General features: G+C 40.6%; 2 protein-coding genes across 6 annotated transcripts in view; one reads left to right on the forward strand and one right to left on the reverse strand.

The window, feature by feature from the left end:
- maea (macrophage erythroblast attacher, E3 ubiquitin ligase) overlaps nucleotides 1–23,014 on the forward strand; it is an 83,399-nt gene that overhangs the window by 20,082 nt on the left and 40,303 nt on the right. The window lies entirely within an intron of this gene.
- ctbp1 (C-terminal binding protein 1) overlaps nucleotides 15,178–23,014 on the reverse strand; it is a 33,707-nt gene continuing 25,870 nt past the window's right edge. For 4 of the 5 annotated variants that reach the window (XM_030395804.1, XM_030395805.1, XM_030395803.1 and 1 more), the window contains 6 exons: nucleotides 22,199–22,323; nucleotides 21,229–21,318; nucleotides 20,678–20,808; nucleotides 19,984–20,111; nucleotides 19,341–19,455; nucleotides 15,178–18,053 (listed from right to left, as the gene is read on the reverse strand). In XM_030395804.1, the coding sequence (XP_030251664.1) occupies nucleotides 17,858–18,053; nucleotides 19,341–19,455; nucleotides 19,984–20,111; nucleotides 20,678–20,808; nucleotides 21,229–21,318; nucleotides 22,199–22,323 (785 nt within the window). In that variant the 3' untranslated portion in view covers nucleotides 15,178–17,857. Of the gene's footprint in view, nucleotides 18,054–19,304; nucleotides 19,456–19,983; nucleotides 20,112–20,677; nucleotides 20,809–21,228; nucleotides 21,319–22,198; nucleotides 22,324–23,014 lie in introns of all 5 variants that reach the window. The other variant, XM_030395806.1, reaches the window with a different exon arrangement.

Raw genomic sequence — 23,014 nt, forward strand, 5'->3', positions numbered from 1 at the left:
GGTTAAAAGCTGAAACATGCAGCCGTTGCTGCAGTGTTGGATGATTTAAAAGATGTTTGAACTACAGGAAGACGGTGGTGTTGTGGAAATCTCTCTGCATGTTCATCAACATCCTGCAGGAATGTGTTTAATTTGTTTAACCCTTGCAAAATTTCAAAGAGACCAAAGCAAAGTGTGATGCTGCTGGGTTGTTGTCATTAAAGTGAGAAAATCCTCCATATTTCTATTGCATCACTACCAGACGTGTGAGCAGACGTTGTTGGCACTGTCAGCTTGAACAAGCATGTTAAGATGTCAACAATTCTCTGAAGCTCGAATAACTGGAATAGAGATCTGATATTCTGTAGAACCATTGTGCAATGTTTTGTTGGAAAAAATATTACACAATGGCTGTTTCAATCAAAAATATTGTGAATACTTAAAAAAAGCATATTTCTTCTTCTTTTAGCTACTTATTTTGCTGAAAAAGGTTTTAAAGCATGGTGGCACCATTTTCCAGAAACAACCTGCTTCATACTTTCACAAATTTACACCTTAGACTTGTAAACATGTCGTCTTTAACTCAAGTTCATCATACAAAACCTCTGATTGTCCAAAAATGTTTCTTTTAAAGTTACATTCAAGAATCAGTGATGGTCGGACTTTCACTAATTCTGAAATGTAGTATAAACCCAGTAACCTACAAGTCAGACCATCAGTCTTGAGCCTGGAAAGTCACTAATTTACATCCTGGACGAAGTTGAGAAGAAACAGTTTCCACTTTCTAAGCAACTGAGGTCCCAACTGGTCTGGTGGAGCAGGTCCATAGTCAATAGGAGAAGACTGTGTTTACACTGGAAATCTCTTAAGGGTAATTTCTTCAAAGTATAAAGCAGGTTGTATCTCAACATTAAGACCTTTAGCAGATTTTTCTCTGGTATAACTGGCTAATTGTACAAATGTGAAAACTGATCAGAAGTTAACCTCTAAATACTGAATTCATTAAGTTGTTATATTTCACCTCCTGCAGCTAAACAGTAGCTGCGCTTCATTGAGTTTAACAACAAACAAAAGCTGCAGTGATCAATTAAACTCAAAGCATTGATACTGACGTTAGGTGATTGTCATTTTGGTACAAATCTGACAAGCTACAAATGGCAACAATTTAATTAATACATTTTGAAATAAACAAAACAGCAACATTTAAAGCTGTAAGTGCTTACACTTTAATCTTTCACACCTATTATTGCATGCACATCATTGGTTTTATTAATCGAGAGTTTCATGTATAACGCCACGTGTTTCTTTGGGAAATCAAACATGCAACCTTTTTTAGTATGAGTTGCTCTATCTGCCAGGCATCCCACCATGTTGCAACATAATCAGACACACTTTGAATCCTGGTCAACATCTCACCTCTCCTGTCATCTAAAACAACAGCATCCAGACAGACGAAGACTCCCCCGAACCAAAACACGGCCAGACAGTGACAGGCTAGGCCCATAAACTTCACCGCTGGATACACACCAGTACATCTGTGCTGCAGTGTCAAAACAAACCCCAAACACCCATAAATAAGGGTTATTGCACTTACGTAACCACAACTAAGAGTAAAGCTACTGTAGGCATGTGTTTTCCTATGTAGATATGCAGCACCATCAAAATACTCCAGTTCCTCTGAGAGGTGCAGCCCATTTACATGGTTTGATGTACGTGATTTCGATGAGGAGGAGGCAACATGGCATCCTGTAATATGTTCAGTTGATATGTTTGTTTGAGATGCAGAGATGAACCTTTTAATGGAAATAATTTGTGATAACATACAAACAGTCACACACACAAGACCACAAAAGATTTTCAGGTTGGATAAATTTTTTTATTTACTCACCTGAATGTGAATGTTTAGATTATAATTTATTTTTAAGAGCACCTTGAATTATTGATATTAGAATAACAAGGCTAAGAGTCTGCAGTCATGCTAGCAGCTGTGTAAGGCTGCACTCAGGCTGAGTGGTGTGTGAAACTAAATGAAAATGTCAGCATAGATGTTTCTGTCAGGACCAAATAACTCGACCGACAAACAGACGTACATCACCAACCATAGCAACAATATACACTTATACTGATAACATACTCTGTGCTTTTAAAAATACAAAGCTTGCACAACAAATCCCCCCAAATTCCATCAAAATGTTCCTAAGCTCTTGTTCAGTTTACTGTAACTTACTGTGGTAGAGTAAAAGACAGTTAACTAGGTTTACAGGATTGTAGTTCAAACTGGACAGATAAAGCAAATCCAGAACTCAGCAGGTGATCAGAACAAGAAACCTGCCATTTTAATACTCTTACAACATATTTTGGGCACTGTCCGTTTTTTTCTCATCAATTTTCATTATGTAATCGAAGGATTTCAGCTGGAGTGGACTGATGCTTCTTCTGAACATGATATGGTAAAACCATCAGGGTTTGTATGTCCTGTACACAGAGGCCTTGACTGCAGATTGCCTTTACATGATTAAATGCCGGTTTGAGGATTGAGGCCAATTAGTAACATCACAAGGACAAAGCTAATGGGTTAAACACTCCAAACTCTATCCAGAGATTTCCACATAGTATACTTAAAAAACATCTTGATAATATCTGTATATCGTTGTTTGGCTGTTTCCAGCGAGAGATGTTGCAGATGTTTGTCACTGCTGTTAACATATAAATATATATAAAGGTTTCCATCAATATATTTTTATGTCTATGTTGACGTATCGTATTAAAAAATGTTGGAGGAAACATCAAGAATCAAGTACAAAAAACAAGGAAACCCTTGCTTTGGCTTTTCCTTTTTTAAAACATTGTGAATGCACTTAATCGGGATGGAAAGACCTCAGAATAAGTTTTGACGTAGCGAACATTTATTACAGTTATTTACGCTCCAAGAGAAGATGAGTAGCAACTTGTTAATCTTGTCAGTGTCCTCCCAGATTCTTCCTCCCTCCATTTTTCTCTTGTTGATGGCCAAGGCAGCTCCATTTGTTTCTTCTTTTTGGACGTTTAGTGGCAGTTGGCAACACATCTGCAACCTACGTCTTCTACTTAGTCAGGCATACTGTAGTCTCTACTGCCAACGTCTGACAAAACTACACTTGGTCTGTTTTTTCTGTGTTGCGACATTCGAATTGTTTACTTCGAATTCCCTTGAAAACTAGATGGAAACCCTTCGATGCTAACAGGCTAATGCAGTTAGTGTGAAAATAAGTCTGTCATTAAACTGTCTGTTAGTTGGATGGTCATCATATCGAGACTGGACATTGGACGTAACTTCAGTTTTCAAATGACGAGTCTTTGCTTACTGATCGTGCCTCAGAAGCATATATAATATTACATAACATCTCTTATGTGAAGGTGTAACATCAGTTTTGACAGGCGGTTGGACGGAGCTCACTGCTCTGTTTGGACACACACAGACAGAGTGATGGTGGATCTCTCTGTTTTTCCACTTACGCTATAGATAGATAGGAACACCGTTGTGTTTTCATGTAGCTGCATTGTAAAACCATCAGGGGTTCCAGGTATAATCATGTGAAGGTCTTACCTCGTATTTGCATCAAGAGGATGAGAGTCACATCAATAATGAAACAGATTATTCATATAATATGTTGACTGAAATGCGCCTTATCAAAGAAGAATATAAAACTTGTTTTTGCACAGAGGATATATATCAGGAAGAACCCCCATCCCTGTGCAGCTCCAACTCCTGCGTTATGTGAAAAATATATCGGTGTACAGTCACTCTGCCACCCCGGATCAAATGATTAGAGCTCATAATTTTAGGTTTACCAAATTACCAAAGTCCTATAGTAGCATGCAGTTTTTGTGAATGTGATCATTTCAATCAGTTGAAATCCCGTGAGTGTCCTGATTTTGCAGAAATGATCATTATTTTGATATCTTTCACTTAATTTGCCTGCGGGTCATTTAAATAAATTGCTATCACCTCCAGTTTTTATTCAGAAACATAGTAAATGCCCAAAGGATACCATCCCCTAAATACATGAGAAGGAATTTGTAAGTGATGTAAAAATAAAATCTTGTCTTTGAAAACAGCAGTGAAAATAAGTAAAATCTATATCAATGATATAGATATATGTAGATGTAACGTCTGTGATAGTGAAGGTAGTTGATATTTTGAGTACTCATGTGGTGCAACTGATAAAATAAACATCTGATGTTTAGACTCATCAATCTTTCTTAAATTAGATCAAGATAAGATGAAATAGAATTTAAAAAGTGTATTATGGAGAACAAGTCGTTTAGCAAATAGCCACAGATGCACTTTGAACATTTGTCCTTTAATCTTACCTCACATTATGCAACTAAATGAAATACTTGATACTGAGGATACAGACAACTGAAGAAAAGCCACTATAAGGTGCTCTGTGCTTTGACTTGTGATTGTTGGAAGAGAAATCGGTTGGACTGAAGTCCGTCCAGCTGTCAGGCTTCGATGCAGATGAGTTACTAATAGCTTGGAAATGAAGAGACAGTGGAGGATATTAAATTATCACTGCAGTCAAAAGTAAACCTCAAATCTCTGAAGACGTATACTTTTCACCCTGCAAAAAAACATCTATCTTAAACTCCATCTTCCCTGAATAAAGGTGAAAATGTGAGATAGTTTCACTGGTTCCTGACGCAGGTCTAGGAATGTTCTTAAACAAGTAAAGACCTTGTCAAATAGGGATGACATCACTCCAGAGGTATCGAGATAATATCACCTGAAAATTGCTCAAACAAGTGAGTTTGCTTTTGTAAAAAATGACCTCACCCCTCTGGAAGTTTTTGCCTCCCTGTTTTTTGGAGAAATAAGAATTTAAAACTCAACATTACACTAAATGACTTGTCAAGATGGATAGTTTTTGCAGTGCTGGAGAAAGAGAAAACCGATTCTCATTTTCCAGGTGACGCTAACAGATTTGTGAAAAAAAAAATACAAAAATCTACAATTGGCTTTGAATGGTTTCCACAGAGACAAAGGTCATATCACTCCCTCAGCATGTTGGAGGATGATGTCAGTCAAGGTGAAAATAGAGGAAAAGCCAAAAGTGAAAATGTAAGATTTCCACGAGACTGAGGCGTTGCATAACGACACCTCAACAGTGATGCTTTGTCCTGAGTCAACCTGGTGGCTTATGAAACTGCGGCCAGTAAGTTTTGCAAGGCAACGCCTGATTGACTGGCTGTGATGACATTGGGCAGAGAACCATCTATGCAAAACGGTGGATATCACATAATTCTCATGCGCTCACACTGACACGACTACGCTTATGAATATAGATCAGGATGAATAAAAATGCAAGAACACATACAGAAACCGTCAGTGAAGATGTGGTTTGATATTGGACCAGATGTCTGCACAAAAAAAAAGAATTTATAGGCTTTCTGTTTTTGTTATTATGTGAAGGGAGAATTGCACTGCAGAAGAAGTACAGACCCGTTCACACAGAGTCATGAAATCTTATAAAAATACAGTCATTTCTTCGTGGCATTATTGCCGGACAAGACACAAGAGACTTTAATACGCACAGCATATACATGCACACCCCTTAAGTGTACTGACACACTAGAAGCTGTCACACACTCACACACCTTATCAGCTTTCAGTAAGTCAGCCAGGAAATTCATCCTGTGTTTCTGGTGTCCCTCTCTGTTCAGGGATTTACTGTCCCTCTCTGTGGAACCATTAATGCTGCTCAGCTTTCCAGAAATCCTGCGATTCCTAAGAACACAGCCATTCACCACATACAGAAAACAAACTATCCATGAAACTGGTTGACCAGGTGAATCCAGGTGAAACCTCTGATCCCTCGCTCAGCTCACTCAGTAAATCGCTTTCTGCCGTCAGTGATTTGGACGGGCTGAAACCGGATAATTGAGCATTGAGACGGTCACACAAATACCTACACATACGTGGAGAAAATCAAAGAAGGTGCTGGTAAATATCACAGTCACTGAAACTGCCAGGTGGAATAAATATAAAGAGACTTGTGTTGGTGACATTTCTCGAGAACTTCAGTAGCACCTCAGGTGGTTCAACAGGGCACCTGAGAGACAGTAGACCACACTTGTCACTCTGTATTATTGTATAACATTTAGCATTAAACTAACAGCAAGGCGTGTCTGAGGCCAGTCATAGGCTGTATTTAGCTTCTGGTATATTTTAAAGCCACTTTGGCCAGCAGATAAAACAAATGTGTCTTTTTTTGTGAGCATTTAGCTCAAAGTTCAGCTGTGCCTCAATACTTCCTCACAGAAGCCCAGAAGAGTCTTTATTTTGTTATATCCCAAAACACAGGAAAATGTTTCTTGTTGTATGTAATGGTAAATTATAATTGGAAATAACTTGGTGGAAATAGTCCTTCAGATAGTATGTGTCACTTTGCATGATGCATGCCAGTAGAAATGTAATACCCTATAATTTATCACAGATGAACCCAGATGACTCATAGGGAGCCAATAAAAAAAATAAAAATGAAACAACCCAGTGATCAGTCTTTGTTGGGGTCTACACTGATGCATCGGATCTTTGTATTTGTATTAAGAGTGTTCTGACCAATGCAGTAAGACAAAGAAGTAGGCCAGAGAGCTTTCAGCTGTCAAACATTCGATCACAGATTCGAGCACTTGACCTTTTTAGCAAATAGTTTCCCTGCTTAACTTCAGAAAGCCCCCAACAATCGAGGTGAAATTACTTTCTCATTTTAGTGTGTAGAGTGCTGCCAGACTTGGTTCTGGCCAATTTATTTTGTAACCTTTTTATGTATTACTGAGACGTCATTTCTGCCAAAAAAGCATTAGCCTTGATTCATGTTGACATTTGAAGAAAGTTCGAGGAAAAATGGAGTAAAAAGCTGTGAGTTCAATACTGAATAACCTTTATTAGCACTTACAGGAACACTGATATATTTTTAGTTGTTCTTAGCACCTTAACAACTTAGCTTCTGATTTATTTTAGAGCCACTTTGGCCAGCACATAAAATAAATGTAGCTTTCTCTCCCACCATGGTTACTGTGTAGAATTTTCTTCTTTATCCTTCAGGTGTTCGGTTTTAAACTTGTGCCTTCCTCCAAGGATTATCAACAATTATTTTAATTACACAATGTGACATTATATTAGATTTAAATAAAAGACTAAGTCTCACTTTTCTATACTTGGAATCAGTTCTTTCTCTCCTGAATCTGTGAAATATTACAGGGAGATAAGAGTTATTATTTTTTAACAAGATTACTGTAATACCATAATCTGTTTCTTCCTACTCGTGGTTTCCTGTGACGTCTTGACAGGGTATTAAGGTCCTCACTTTGTTTTCATAGGTGTGAGCAGTTACAGTACAATAATCTGTGTAAATGGCCTTGCCAGCTGGCACCTCTCAGGTTTCTCTTTTAATGAAATAATGATGACGGATGTGAAAACTGCTAACCAGGAATCTGACAGCTGAGGAAGACTGCCTGTATTTGTACCTGTCTGCCTTTTTCTCTTCTGCTGGTAGTATAATGGAGGCAGAAATAAAAGTTAATGCAGCACCTCACATGACAATGATTCTTTAACTGCAGCTGAAGCTTAGAACATAAAATTAAGTACAAATTCCTCAAACCTGTGGTTCCATCTTGGGATTCATCAACCTGTGGTTTATGAAAACAACACAGAAGAAACAGAAAACTGGTCAAGGGCAATGACTTCATCTACAAAAAAAACAAAGAAAGAAACCAAATTCCGTCGCAGATCTAAACCAATGTACAAACTAAACCCTGAAATTATCCATTCACAGTGGTCTCTGATGTTGGCTCTAAGCACTTTGTGGCCGCAGCAGAGCAGCTTTTTGGCGGCATGTGAGGGACATTATGGAGGCAACCTCATCGATGCAGCTCCATGTGCTGCAAGAAGAACACCCAGGAAAGTCATGAGGGAAAGCCTGATTAAATGTCTCTAAAAGTGGTGCTGGCATGACTCTTAGAGCTTTGTTATAAGAATCAGGCATTTCCCTCTGTCAGTATATTGACTAAGTTCAGAGAATGGATGAAAGAGGATGTAGAAGGTGAGGAGACTAGTCAAGAGATCATGCTACTATAGAAAGAGCCAGTGAGGAAGACAGCTGAGGGGGGCAATTTCAAGGAAGACTAGTGTTGAGTCCCTGGTGTCTTGCAAGGGCTTCAGATGCTCATCTCAGGGGCAAGGATAAGCTTTAAACCACTGAAGTCAGGGACCCTTGTGCTTATGAGAGGAAACTAGTGGAAAGACACCTTGAGGCCTGGCTTACTACAGTGTACAAATCTGGCTTGCAAACGTAGAAGCCCTGGAGAAGAATATCAGCACTTTCTTCTCACTACGTGTCCACTGAAAACCCTACATCTCCCCTTTAGCAGCCTCTCAGAAGAATTTGTGATGACACGAGCAATATAGGCGATGTAGTACAGAGACTTCAGGGAGTATTCCAAAGTATCAGCAGCTATCATGGAGGTCAGCAAAGGCAGAAAGCAACCAAATTGGAAAAGCTAAAGAAAAGGAGCAACAACATCTCCTTCAGCAAGAAATGAACATGGGCGTAGAAAGTATGCGTCAGCAAGACAGTAGCTCGAGCTTCCCTCCATCAGATGCCTGGTCCAAGCTGTCGATGACACCTTACTAATGGGCAAGAGAAATGCCTTCCCGCCCTCTTTGTGCTGAAAGAGGGTCCTCTCAGAGTCTTGGCCAGCAGCCACTACTACCACTAATGCCATGACCAGGTGCTCAGGGCATTTGCAGAAGTGGTCACCAAGGCCATTCATTTCTTCACCAATGCAGGAAGGAAACGTCTCCTCCACGGACAAGACTTCTTTCCAGAAGCCCCAGACTGGCAGCTGAGAATAGGATTTTGGGAAAGCATCTATACTTTCCTGATTATATTAGACAAACAACAGTCCACCCAGACATGTTAATCCTCTCAGATCATGTGGGAACTGGTTGCGCCCTGGGAAGAACCCTCGATGGAGGCTCAGGAGAGGACGCTTGCCTGATACCAGGACCATTACAGAAGTGGAGGTTGCTGGGCTCTCTGCAGCCACTGAAGTGGGCTGTGCAGGTTTTCGTGTGAAGTTTTGTGTTGGAGTTTTTGTTATTCTAAACTTTGGGACTGAGGTTTTAATTGTTGCTGCCAATATGCATTAGTCTCAAATATTGGTTACCTGTCTTCTTGATTGGTAATAATCAGTATCAACCCTGATAAAAACCAATCAGTCACCCCCTAGTATTGACCCTGCATGCCTTAATGCACCTGCTTAGATAATCTTGAGGTAGAGGTCCATTGCAGTACAGTTGCAGGATGAATACATATTACTGGATCTCTACACTTACTGACAGACAGCCATTTATCCTGGCTGCGTGCCTGTCCATCTTTCTTGTATTTCCATAAATTACAAGATCAATGGAAGATCATCTGCATTGGCCTTAACACTCTTATGTCATGTGAAGGAATCGTCTCTCAAACAGCTTCCTGGATCAGTGTTCGGAAAACAGGCTGTTATTAATCTGTGACGGAATGAATCACTGCCATGTGATCTGAATTTATTCTCTGATTCCTAGAAGAATGCTTCTCTTGACTTGTTCAAACACGACACTGGAGGCTTCTCAGATGTTTAAATGTTTCTTGGAAATGTGACCGAGATTAAGTTGAACAATGCTGGTTTGGTTTTAGTTTGGAAAGACAAATGAAGTCAATGTAAACAGTCTCTTGTTTTGAGGTTGAGGTTGCAATTATGTAAAATGAGCATCGAAAATGTCTTTAAACCTCATGCTGAGTTTTAATACGCCTCTGTAACTGGCAGGGGGGTACCCTGTAATGACTGGATAAACTCTCCTGTGTTTTGTGTTTTGGGATATATTTCTGTTTAATTGAACAGAATTGCATTTCTTTGGTCGTAACCATCATAACAGCAGATTTAAGAGGACCACAGGGCGGAAAAAACCTCCAGAACCCTTTTAGCGTCAGACTTTTTTCCCAGGTTATATAAATCTTATTCTAGTATTAAATTTTTTAGACTAAACAAAAAACAGTCGACAACTTTTTTTTGCACCTATTCAAACTAAGCGCTTGTGCCATTGTTGAGCATTGATGAAACCACCTTTATAATGTAGGATTTTGCTAACTTTCCACAAATCAACAAACCTGCAAGCTAGCCCACTTCATGTAGCGATTAGCGAGGTATTCTGATGTGGGAAAGAAAACAGTGATTTGAACTTCTCTTGAGCTCCGTCATTGTATTCGCCACACAACTTCTGTCTCTCTTTAATCTCTACAAAGACGCCCAACACCACGACTGCCTCTGAGGACCAAAAGTTTGCGCTGTTTTTCCTATTTGAATGACTCTTGCATCTCATCTCACGTCTACATTGACCAATGTAGTTCTAGCAAGCTATAGTCACTTTTGCCTTCAGAAGAGATTGGATGAGATGTCGTACAAACTGATGAAACCGGTGTTGATGTCAACAACTTCATCTCAGCCTCGGGATCAGGATTGTGTAAAATTGCATTTTTTACTAAAAAAGTAAGTAGCCAAAGAAAAAGGACTTTGTACTACCTGGAAAACCAGTTATAATGCTTCTAGTATTTTATTCACCACCGATGAATAGTTTGTGTTTGTATTTGTGCGCAGGCATGTTGTTGGACATCTACCTATGTGTGTTTTTCTCCATGTGTGTGTTTATGTGAACCACATGGCTTCTGTCAAGTGGCAGCTCCTCCCACCTCAGACACATGTGGTTTAGAGGAAAACCACAGAAAACCCTAGAAACCTGGCAACAGAAACTGGGTCACCACCTTCACACACTTGTTTAGGAAACACACATAAACACGCACACACTCGCACACTCAGACACACAGCGCAACACGTTGAGGGAAAATGTGAAAACGTGACCAGGACTCCCAGTGAAAAATGTAAACAGAATGATTCAAAAAAGCAGATTTTTAGGTTTTTAAAATGGGTTTTTCTCAAATATTAAAAGCAGGAAAGTCTGTATTTCAGCAGAGAGGCCTTTGTGTTTCCATCTCTGTCATTCTCCGTCTTTTTCCCATTTTTATTCTTCGTCTATCATCTCTTCCGCTTGCCGTTTGTTTCCGTAGCTGTCTTTCTCATAATCTTTGTCATCTCATTCGACTCCTGGTGGTTTCTCCAGCAGCGCGGGTTCGATCCAGAAGTCTATTTATTTTTCATATAAACTTTTGCACAGCGTTTTCCAGCGTTGTATGGGTCTAACAAAATCCATCAGGCCAGAGATAACAACAAAATGTACTTTAACAGACCCAGCTCTGGAGGTAGAACCGGTCTTTTGGACTTGTTAAAACCACAAATATTGACTGAGGCATTCAGAGGCATAAGATCAACAAAACAGCTCAAAGGCTTGAAGTGTTTTCTGAATATCTCTTACAGGAGCGTTCTGCTATATCCCCATATCGTCATCTAACGAGTCAATGCTCAAAGAAGAGTTTTTCAAACAGTCTCCCATCTGCTGCTGACATTTTAGAATCCATTTTAATGATGTAGTTTGGCTCTGACATCACAACACATTTTCTAGATGTGTGACACAGTGGTGACCAGTTATTGTAGAAATTGATTCATTAAGACAATAAAGCAGACGGTTTGGAAATGCACCATTTTTGCTTTCCACCAACAAAATACTGGTGACCTGCCAAAGCAGCCGATGGAGCTGGCAACTTTCAGGCAGCAGCCAGCATTTACAAGCACGTGTCTGGTGTTTATTAACCACCAGACATTTTTCTTGGCAGGGTGGAAGAGCCCTATGAAACAGTATGTGGACTCACTGGATAATGAAACCAGCCATTGAAATAAATGCTAATGGAAATCCTGCATTTGGTGGGGAACTCATCTTAGCAGGGTGCCTCACCTTCTCAGTGTTAGAGCAGCCGCTCTGCTCCACCACATATTTGTGGATAATAATCCTTTGTCAGGCTTTATTTGGACTGTGCCCTGTTGAGGGGAGAGGAGAGCAGAATATAAAGCAGAAAGAGAGAAAATGTCAAGACAAGTAACCACAGAGAGGTGAGAGGAAAGGTGAGAAGAGCAGAGGGAGAGGAAGGGGGGAGACGCAAAGAGGAAGTGTGAAAATCTACCCGTTTCCTCCGTGTCCATCACCAGCCGGTTCATCTGGTGAAGCCTGGACCCACCTCATGCAACCCCACACTTCTGTCTTTGTCACTTCAACAAGGAATTAACCTGTCAAAATTGGTCCAAGTGTGCGGTTTGAATATAAGCAGCTGCATTCAGAAGGTTGAGGATGCTTCACACAAATTAACAGAAGTTAAATGGCTTCATTCGTTGTCCAGTTGACACCATCTTCCAAAATACCAGGACCAGGCTACAGACGTGTATTCTAATCCTGAGATCTTGGTTTGAGCACTGATAGATGAAAATAGCGTTCTGGAATATTTGCATCTTCCAAACCTCAGATGCAAGTATTTATGCTTGTAAGCATCTTGTAAGTGGCATAAAGAGAATATAGACGATCAGAACAGTAAAACAAACCCAGGACAAATATGTTGAGAGGAGGCTGAGATGAGCCTGAATCAAAAGATTAAGTCGGTTCACGTTTTCCACAATCCATCAGCTTGTCATAGGTTTACTGTTTGGGAAAGGCCCTTCTTAAAGTGGCTGTTTCATTTAAACTTGCAGGGTTTTGTTCCCTTCTCGCTTTAGACTGAGTTGTCGTGCTGCCAAGACTTTAACAAGGAAAGAAAGAGCCACTCTCCCACTTGAACCCTGTAAAACAGGACTGTGCTATAACATGGATTTATGTTAAGTGCCTTGCCCAACAGCAAAGTCTATGGTATTTCCTGAAGGTGTGGAGAGCGTTAGTCACTCACCTGTCCTTTCCCTTAATTTTCCACTTCTTCTAACAAGCCAACATCTCTTCAGTCTTCAAGCTGAGTCCATATTCAGAAGGAGGGAAAGGAAGATGTGACAGCTGAGAACATAACGAGGGTTTTGTGGGTCTTTTTTGTACTATTATTATTTGTCAAATTTCTCTAAATTCAGCGTCTTCGATGTGAATATTTTCTGGTTTCTTTGCTCCTCTATGACAGTAAACTCATCATTATATCAAACAAAACAACACATTTGAGTCGTCTTGCATTTTTCAAATAATTTTTTGACATGTTACAAAGGAAACTAATCGAATAATCAAGAAAGCAATCAACAAATGAATCAACAATGAAAGTATGTGTTTGTATCTGCGCTAGTCTCAAACCTTTGAGTTTAAGCCTGATGTTTGTAGTTACAAACACTTGTGCAGACATTTATTTCTGACCTAAAATGAAACATCTCTTCCCCTTCGCACCGTGCCCTTCGGATATCTTCGTGCTAGCTGAATAAAATATGCCCTCTGCCTGTTTTCTGTTTTTTTTCTTTTACTACATCTGGTTCCCATCCTGCTTCCTGAGGTTTAGATTAAACCATCTTGAGTTTCCAGCTGCAGGAGAGCCTGTTCCAGTGGCCGTAACCTTGAATGGATGAACCAGAGGGGGAGAGAGGAAAGAGGGAGGAACAGATAGAGAAAGAGAAGCGTGATGGAGAGATCTGGGTGTATGTAGGGAGCAAAAGAGCGATAGATAAAGAGAGAAACAAAGAGATCTAGTAGAGGTCTCTCCAGGTTCTAGTCACGTGATTGGCAGCTAACAACAATTTGTATTTCTCCAGCAGACACTGACGACAGAGTTTAAACTTCTAACTGCTGAAGAGATTGTTTGATATTTCACAACCTGTTGAATCTGATCTATGTTTACTGACGCAGCTCTCTTTAGTTTCGTCTCCTGATTTGATCGCTATTCATTCTACGTATATATAATTTTGCGTCGTCTGAATGAAACAAGACATGAGCTTTTCTAGCTAGAATCAAACCATATCCAATTGATTTGATCAGTGCAAGTATCCAGTGTGAAAACTTCGGTACACTGGAGGAAGACTTGGGTTTGTGTTTGCTCTGTTCAACAGCTTCCCTGTTTTAAGTTACATTTGAATCATCCTGAAGCCTTTAAATCATTGACGGAGATGTTGAAATTGTTTTTTATACCAAGCTCTCTTCTGGAGAATCAACAGAAGCAGTAAATATATCTTATATATGATAATAATTGATTATTTTTCCATATTATGGATGTTGTCCTTTCTGGTTTGATGGCGCTGAGGTTTATGTTTGAGCTGTCAATAACTTAGAGACGCGTTGACAGCCGCTGTTCTTATGTGACACAGGTGCACCGTATATGTCTCGAGGAACGCACACAGATCAATACAGATTTATCACCAAAACAAATAAACTGGAAAACAGATGCAAGCAGCAGATTCAGTTGTAGCAGCTGGTTCGCAGGACAGATTCTCCACAGCATGGTGGAGTGTTGCAGCTGTACTAGTGACATCTGTTGGACCCAACTAGTAACTTTATGTTCAGAGTTGATGGTTGAAACTCCAAACTGTGAGTAAAAACTCCACCGATGTGTTGTTCTTACTTACAAGATGAACTTGTTTTTGTGAATTAACATGTCAGGGTTTTTTTAAGTCATCTAAACCATTTGCATTTCAGCCATTTAGAAGTTATGGTGAGTGTGAAACAACATTATTGCTGTCAAGCATGATTTATGTCAGTGTGTATACTGAATGTGCTGGATTGTTGGCAAAGACACTGATGGACATTGATGTCTCACAATACAGTCTTCAGGAGATCACAATTATTTTCATTTTAGAATTATCTGCCAATCTTCTGTTTTATGGTCTGTCAAACATCATTGTTCCTCCAACCAACAGTCTAAAGCCCAAAGATAAAATTTTCAGAATAAATGCCAAATTAAACAAACCTCAGATATTAGAAACACAGATTTAATTCATTTTAGAGTAAAAAAAAATACTACTTTATGATGGCCTCGTTAATTTGACTTGACTATTCACAGCTGGACAAACAGATTGTGATCAGTGGTGAGTGAGCTCCAAAAATAACCAGACAACCAAAGAAACATGTAGCTTTGTCTTTACGTTTCTATTTTTAAAATTGCCAGTTCTTAATCCCTGATATTAACTATACCAACATAACAGTAACAGCTACGATGCTATGAAGATTAACACACATCGTTTAGAGAACGAATGTTGATCAGAGACGAATAAGACACAAACTTCACCTTTCCACAGTTTATTTCCTTTTAAAATAATTCATACAAATGCATACAGTCACAAACATATCTTTGTCAGGTTGTCAGTTTTGACCAAAAATAATGATATTTACTGTAGAATATAGAATATGTATACTGTATATTGCTACGCCTACTACTTTACCATAAAGGGGACCAAGGTAGGCAACAGTGGACTGTGTGTTACTACCAGGGATGGAATTTCAAGGAGCACCTCGACACTTTGAAAGCTAGTCTGCTGTTTTTGTTCATGGCACCCGTCGGTTTGAGTGAGGAATGCTTACAGTTTAAATTAGGAAGTGTTAGCAAAGTGTGTCTCCTCCACACAACGACAGGCATCTGGTGAGGAAAGATTAAGAGTCAAGTTCAAAATATTCCAGCATACCTTTCAGGATTTTGGGGCTTTAGTCTGAAGGTGATATTTAAATGTCACGTCAGACAAACCCCCTTCAGATACAGTGAGGTCTCAGCTGTAAAACATTCACCAGTGGCTAGTGAAATATCCATCCCTGATTGCTACTCTTACTACCTCACCGTGAAGAAGACCAGGTAGGCAACAGTGAACTGTTTTACTACTCAGCTGCTGGTAGAAGGGGATCCGAACAGCACCGACCCGCTAACATCAACAACACATGAAGTGGAATTAGGAATAAATACCCCGGATAGAACGAGTCTCAGACAAAATACCAGCATGTTGTTCACACTGTGAGCATGTCACCAGTAGAAGCAGGAGCACTGACTCAGTTTGCTAGCTTAGATTCGATGTCTGTTTTTCAGCATTTGTAGTTTTTCACATATTGTTTTCGGTTGTGTATTCAGATGGCAGTCTTTGTGATGATGCCTCGTGGAGAGTGCTAGCCGCCACCCCTCCTCCCAGTGCTGCTTTTTTTAGACACAGATACAACCAACTCACATTGACACAGGCAGGCAGAACACCATATGTACACATAGACACAGAGGCCACAGAGGGTGGCTGAATGGTATACTCAGGAAGGACCCGTCGTGAAATGTTAAAGGGATGCTAGACTGGAGAAATCGGTACGTTTCTGACATGCTATCACGAAACATCTTTACTTTATTGTGCATATATGTTGTCTGTCATGTCTCTCACACTGTGAAACCATAGTTTGCTTTTAGAAAGAAGCTAATAAACCATGTAGTATTTTCTAAGTCTTAAAAGGTGAATTTGAGAGCAGATCAAAATTAAAAATTGTTTGACGTAACTCCAACAAACCGACTAGATGTCACGTCTTTACGAGAGAGATTTTGCAGAAAGCAGGGCAGTTAAGTAACTGATTTATAAAGTTTGTTGATGTAGTTTCAGGAGTCCTTTGGCTGATTAGAAAGATCCACAGCAGCATGAAGCGACACGCTGATTCACCAATGTTGTGCATCGTTTGTAAACCTTGGTGCGGTGAACTGTTCATGCTCCGTGACCTGGACAGTGAATGGATCATTAGACATGAAGATTACAAAGATCTTAACTTGTTATGAGACTGTTTCTCAATCTCTAAGTTGCCACAGACTCTCAGTGCATTGCCTCGTCCTTCAAAGTAATTAACTCAACCACTTGATTTGTACTTTTAATCGCCGCCAGGAAGGAAGTAGTCCCAGCGGAGCATACCATTACGCCACCTCCCTGCAGCCTTTCCTCCCAACAACCCCCTCGATTTGGGTCAAACATTTACACAAGTCCCAAGAGCAGAAACACATGCCCCTTAAACATAACAAACAAAAGCAAACATTAGATCAACTTTAGCTCAAGTTAAAGTTCGTTTTCTAATGTAGCGGGACACAAAAAGGCGAGCAGGTAGAAAAACAAAAGCACTAAGTGGCATCAAAAGGAATTATTAAAACCAAAAGTTTTAAAAAATAATATACCAACTGCGGAAACTTAATTTCCTGAGATGGTGTGCAAAAAGCTGCCTCTTTTTTTGGGGGGGTGGGGCTTGTTAATTTGGGGACACATTAAAAAAAGAAAACAGATATTGTATTCTCAAACCAGTTCGGCTACATAGAGAGATCACGACCCTTTGTTTTTCTTAAGACTGGAATACAAATATCAGTATCTTCTTGCCGTGAGTCTAAAAACTGTACACAGACAGGTTACATTCATTTCATAACCTACTACTTTTGCTTGTACATCAAACTAAGGAAAGGACACAGAAAAAGAGAGAAAGACATGAAACGGACCCCTCTAACTTTGGACACACTAAAGTCTAAGACAGCAGAATTTCATTCAGCATTTTTTTCTTCCCAAATAAACAGGTAGTCATTTTTAATTTTTTATCTCTGGCAGAGAAAAAGTTGACTATACTGTAGTTGTTATCTGATGATATAAGAGTAGATCTTTTACAGTCTTGGCGAGAGGACGTCTGTCTTGCACCTGACAGCCATCCACTCCTCCTCGTTATCCTCTTTATCATCTTCTTCTTCTTCTTCTTCTTCTTCTTCTTCTTTGGAGTGTGAGCTGGCTGCTGGGAACCAATTGCCAGAGAGTTGTGAATCGATTGTTATTGGGACCTCAAACTGTCAATCTGACACTCTGTGAACCTGTCTGATAACAACCTGTCACGAAGGGAACTCATCGCTTTGACCGCGGTTGCCGTCCAGACAACACAGGCAAGCGTGTGTGTGTGTGTGTGTGTGTGTTTGTGTGAATGTGGCTACAGTTGGTCGTTCGGATGCTGCTCTCTGTCGCCCTCTGGTGGCTTGACTGTGTTTTGTCCAGGGGACGGGGCGTGAGGAGGGTGTGCGACGGGGGGCGGGAGGGTGTGTGAGAGGGGCACGGCGCTGGGCACAATGCCTTCAACAGGTGGCGGCAGGCCACCAGCTGGCAGGTTCACCACTCCGGGAGGATACCTGGAGAGACGAGAGGGCGACAGAGAGAGGTGCAGGACTGAGTCATCAAAGCACAACTATAATCACTATTGTGTGACCTCGTTTTGATCATGGAGCCAAACACATTTCACAAGACCTGCGATAAGATTAGACAAGCCAATTTAACATTCGTAGCCAAAAGCTACATAAACAGAACAGCTTGGTGACGCAGTACTGCAGCACACTTAGGTACCACAGAGGTTTTTGGGCAACCGAGAAAAAACGCTTTTATTCTGCAGTCCCTCACATCCAAAAATACAGTGCATTAAAAATGTTTTAACTAAGATTGAAGAACATAAATGTTAAATGTATGTACTTATATTAAGGTCTTTAAAAGTCCAAGCCTCTGTTGGATCAGAGGGGTTACTAGTTAGAGTTGTAGTCTCCAAGTCAAAAATCAAGATAACCTGATGACATCATAAGCGGTTGTTGTCAGACATTAGACAGCTCTCTCCTGAGCCACAGAAGACACGATTGCTTTCCTTCAATGCTTCATTATATTTTGTACAGTGTCTCATAGTGTTTTGTTCTGATGTTGGTGGAAACAGACGTCTGTTTTTACCGGAAAGATGGGAATTCATTTGTGTACAGAGCGTCAACAAAATACAGAAATTTAGGACTGCAAACAATGATTCTCATCATTATTATTCAACTACAGGTTATTTTCTCAATCAACCAATTAATGAATTGGACTATTTAGTCACAGAAATGGCCATTACAAAATCCCAGCGTTTTTAAATTGATTATATTGTCCAACAACGATCCCATTACCCAAAGAGTTTCCAATAACTGTTATATAAAATATTGCAAATATAAATGCAAATCAAGAAGGAAGACACGATGGAATCAGTGGATGTTTCCGCAGAACAAAGTCGATTTAGTAAAAAGTCTCGCAACAAACATGGCTGAGCAACGAATCAAGCTTCATGTTGCCAACGCTGAACGGCAACAGTGGAGCGTGCGGAGGAAGCGGTCGGCATCTTTCGACCAGCTGACCTGACCAAGTGCACACAAATGGGCCAACGGAAAACCAGAAACTGTTAGGCTCACATCTTCACAAAGATTTATACCACCGTGACCGCGGACCGTGATCAGGCTTGGTGGGTTTATCTCAGCCCATTAGTACCTTCTCACAGTGGCTGCACACATTCTATACTTTCAAGACATTTGTCAAAAAATGGTATCAATCAATCACTTTATCAGGGTTTGGGGAGAAAATCAAACTGTACTGACCACTATAGGTTTCTTTATCCTGATGTCAGTTATTACCTATAAGCCCCGTTGAGCTCGGGGTGGACGGTCGCCGGGTCAACTCCTGCCCAGTGGTTGTTCTGGGTGAGGAACTCCTTATTCACACAGTTCTTTAGACTGTCCGGGATACGACCTGCAAAACAAAAAAGAAATGGAGCAAAAGAAAGAGATGTGAAGATATGATGCTAATATATATATATATAAGTAGGAATCAGATGAATAGTCGGGTGTGCTACATTTCACACTGGGGATCTTGTTAGTGTTTCTGCCCTGCATTTCAGAGCAGGTGTGCTTTTTTCTTTTTGACCTAAATATCCTATTTTCCACTGAGGCACAAAAGTAAGACGAGATTACACGGCGAAGGTGAAAAGGCAGAGCCACTGGAGACACCACAGGACGGGAGAGAGAACATGGAAATAAGGAATATATAGAAGATAAGGAGGTGTTACAGAGAAAGAAAGAAAGAAAGAAAGTCTTTGAATCTCTGTGCTCAGAGTAGAAAGGATGGTTCACGCTCGACTGCAGCAGACAACCTAAAAATACCTTTTCTTAGACTGGTGTTTACATTTTTCTGCAGGGGTCATGTTTCCCATCAACATGTGTGACTCCATGACGTGTGTGTGTGTGTGTGTGTGTGTGTGTGTGTGTGTGTGTGTTTTACCTGTGATAGCCCTTCGGATCTCCCTGGCTGCCTCCTCTCTCATCTCCAGCGATGCCTGTTCGCTGTACCAGGCAGCATGTGGGGTGCAGATCAGGTTGGGAGCGTCCTTCAGCGGACCCTGACTGAAACTGACACATGTTCATACATTATTTTTTCAATAACACAATTAATCGATTTTCAAAAAATCTAAGAATATGGTGATGAAAAATGTGTATCTTACAATTTTCCTGAACCAAAGCTGATGTTTGCTTGGTTTGTGTGACCAACAGTGTCAAACACAGAGATTAACATGATATAAATGTTTTGTAATTTAATTTTCTGTCATTCAACCATTACTAGAATGTATCCAGTATCAGTGTCTGATTACATGATTTGATTTGATCTGATATTGATTAAGTCATTTTCGTGTCACACGTACAATCTGCTACAAAAAAGGTTCCTTTCCTGAAGCACAACTCCAGATTTTATAATAATCAAGCCAAAAGAAATCAGCATAAATTGAGGACATTTCAAAAAACAAACACATCACTGATGTCCTTGTAGGCAGGACAGCAAAACAAAATAAAGTATGATTACTATTTATAACTCTTTAGTCTTTTCTCATTTGCATTTTCTTCAGCTGCAAAAATATAACTTCATATTTACTGATACGTGTCTATAGATATGTGCTGGAAGAAGTGAGTGAGTGTGTTACCTAAACGGTTCTGTCTCGTGAACATCCAGTGCAGCTCCACGTATCCTCCCCTCCTTCAGGGCCTGAGCCAGAGCCTTCTCGTCCACCAGACCCCCCCTGGCTGTGTTCACCAGGAACGCACCCTGGCGCATCTTAAACACACACGACAAGCATCCGTGATTCACATTCATCCGAAGGTTTAACACCTGATTCAGATTTCATATTGATCAGTGAGCCGAGGTTGAGACATTCGTAGTGAAACCTAACTGGAATGATAAATATGTGGTGTTCATCCACATGGAGAAATCTTACTTTCATTTGCCTCCTGCAAGGTCAGAAATGGATATAGAGTGTGGCCTCTTGGGAGGAAACTGGCTTTATGCTGAGAGACTGTGTGTATCTGTTATATGCAGTTCACGCAGTAGAGAACCTCGTTCATCTTTATGTAGGTAGTCGCCTCCCGGGGTATCTGCTTCATGTAGTATTCATGGTCACGGGATGTAGGAGTTGATGTAGGGATGAATAAATCATACGAGAGCGGATATGTGTACGCTGCACGTGTGTCCGTCTACCTGTTTGATGGTGAAGTCGTTGATCAGGTGGTGGTTGTGTTCGTTGAGGCTGCAGTGCAGAGATACACAGTCGGAGTGGAAGAGCAGGTCCTGAACAGAAACACAGGAAAGACAAAGAAGTCGAGGATAAATCCCCAATCCTCCTTCAAATCACACTGAATGTGTTTTGTATTTTTATGAGTCATTATCTGGCATGAACACACGTGTACATCTATCAAACAGGTGTAGAAGTATCATCTTGTTTTGTGTATCTGACTTCACAGTTACTCTTAATGAACACAAGAGGGCGTCACTCCGGCTCCACATCAGGAGGCGCCGCAGCACAACAGTAACTACACATTCGTCACAGTGGATGGTGGAGGAAAGCTGTGTGTTGTCAGCAAAGAGAAACGGAGACAATGGGGTTTTCTTTCTGAATCGGTTTAAATTCCACGCTAGTGCTCAGCTAAAAAATCCTGATGTGTGGTGGAAATGCTACTTCGGTGGCAGTCATATCTATCGCTTGTCATGGTGGACGTACTTTGCTGATACCGGCGCTACGTGCAGAGCAATCTAATGAAAACTGTCGGCATCCCCCTGAAAAAACAGAGAGTGTCAGGAGCGACAAACAAGACAGGGACGTCTAACCCCCACTGCGTCCAAGCTGGTCCACTTTATGGTAATTAATAGGTGCAGCAGTATCATATGTATCACCATTTTGGAGATTTCCTTTATGAGGAACTAAAAGAAAAGAAAAGAAACGGTGTAAAATCTGAATCTTTCACCTCACAGCTCCAGCAAAATATTCCTGTTACTGTCTGTGAGACATTATTACTTTACGACGCTTTTGAGTTTAAAAATAACATTTTGTATAATCCGTGAATGTAACACACGTGCTGGAAACTGTGGGAAGGCTGTGTGTGTGTGTGTGTGTGTGTGTGTGTGTGTGTGTGTGTGTGTGTGTGTGTGTGTGTGTGTGTGTGTGTGCTACCTGTAGTGTGGTGACCCTTTGTAGTCCCAGGGATCTCTCTACACCGTCTGCCAAATAAGGGTCATAGAAGATCACGTTGAAGCCGAAGGCCTTGGCTCGCAGGGCGACCGCCTGGCCCACTCGACCTAAAAACACATTAATACACACACAGCAGTATTCAGACAAAGTGCATTCACATGAACACACGTCGAAATGGAATGTAAAAACACAACATTAACATGTTTGAGTGTCTGATATCCCCCCCCTTTTTTTTTAACTTCTGCCTTGTACAAATTACATAATTCTCTGGTTACACACATCTGCTCATTATTACTGAAAAAGCTTCCAGACTGTACACGGACGAGATTTGCATTCTGCTTTGGGTTAATCCGCTTATATTTTATTGGCAGTAACTCCACAGGAAGCCAATTTAGCTGAGCTAAGGACAAAACTTCCCAGAAGGAAAATGGAAAGAAAAATCCTTTGATTAAAAACTTCAGCTCTACTCCTCAGCAACAACCTGAATCAACAAAACACCTTAAATCAGACAAAACGAACGAGATCAAAAGGCTTTTTACAGCATAGTGCTGTTAGTGCTGATGTTCTGTCGGTCAGTCAGGCGTCCGCTTTGGTCCGGGCTGAAATATCTCAACAACTACTGAACAGATTGCCGTGAAATTGGGTACACACATTCGTGATCCCCGGAGGTTAGCATGCTAACAGAATAAACTAGGCAGGCAAACCAGGTAAACGTTGTACTTACTAAACATCAGCATGTTAGCACTGTCATTAGCCATGTTTCCACCCAAAGAACCAGGACATTTTAGACGCAGGAGC

This window comes from Sparus aurata, chromosome 18 (genome assembly GCF_900880675.1).
Source record: "Sparus aurata chromosome 18, fSpaAur1.1, whole genome shotgun sequence".
Classification (NCBI taxonomy): domain Eukaryota; kingdom Metazoa; phylum Chordata; class Actinopteri; order Spariformes; family Sparidae; genus Sparus; species Sparus aurata.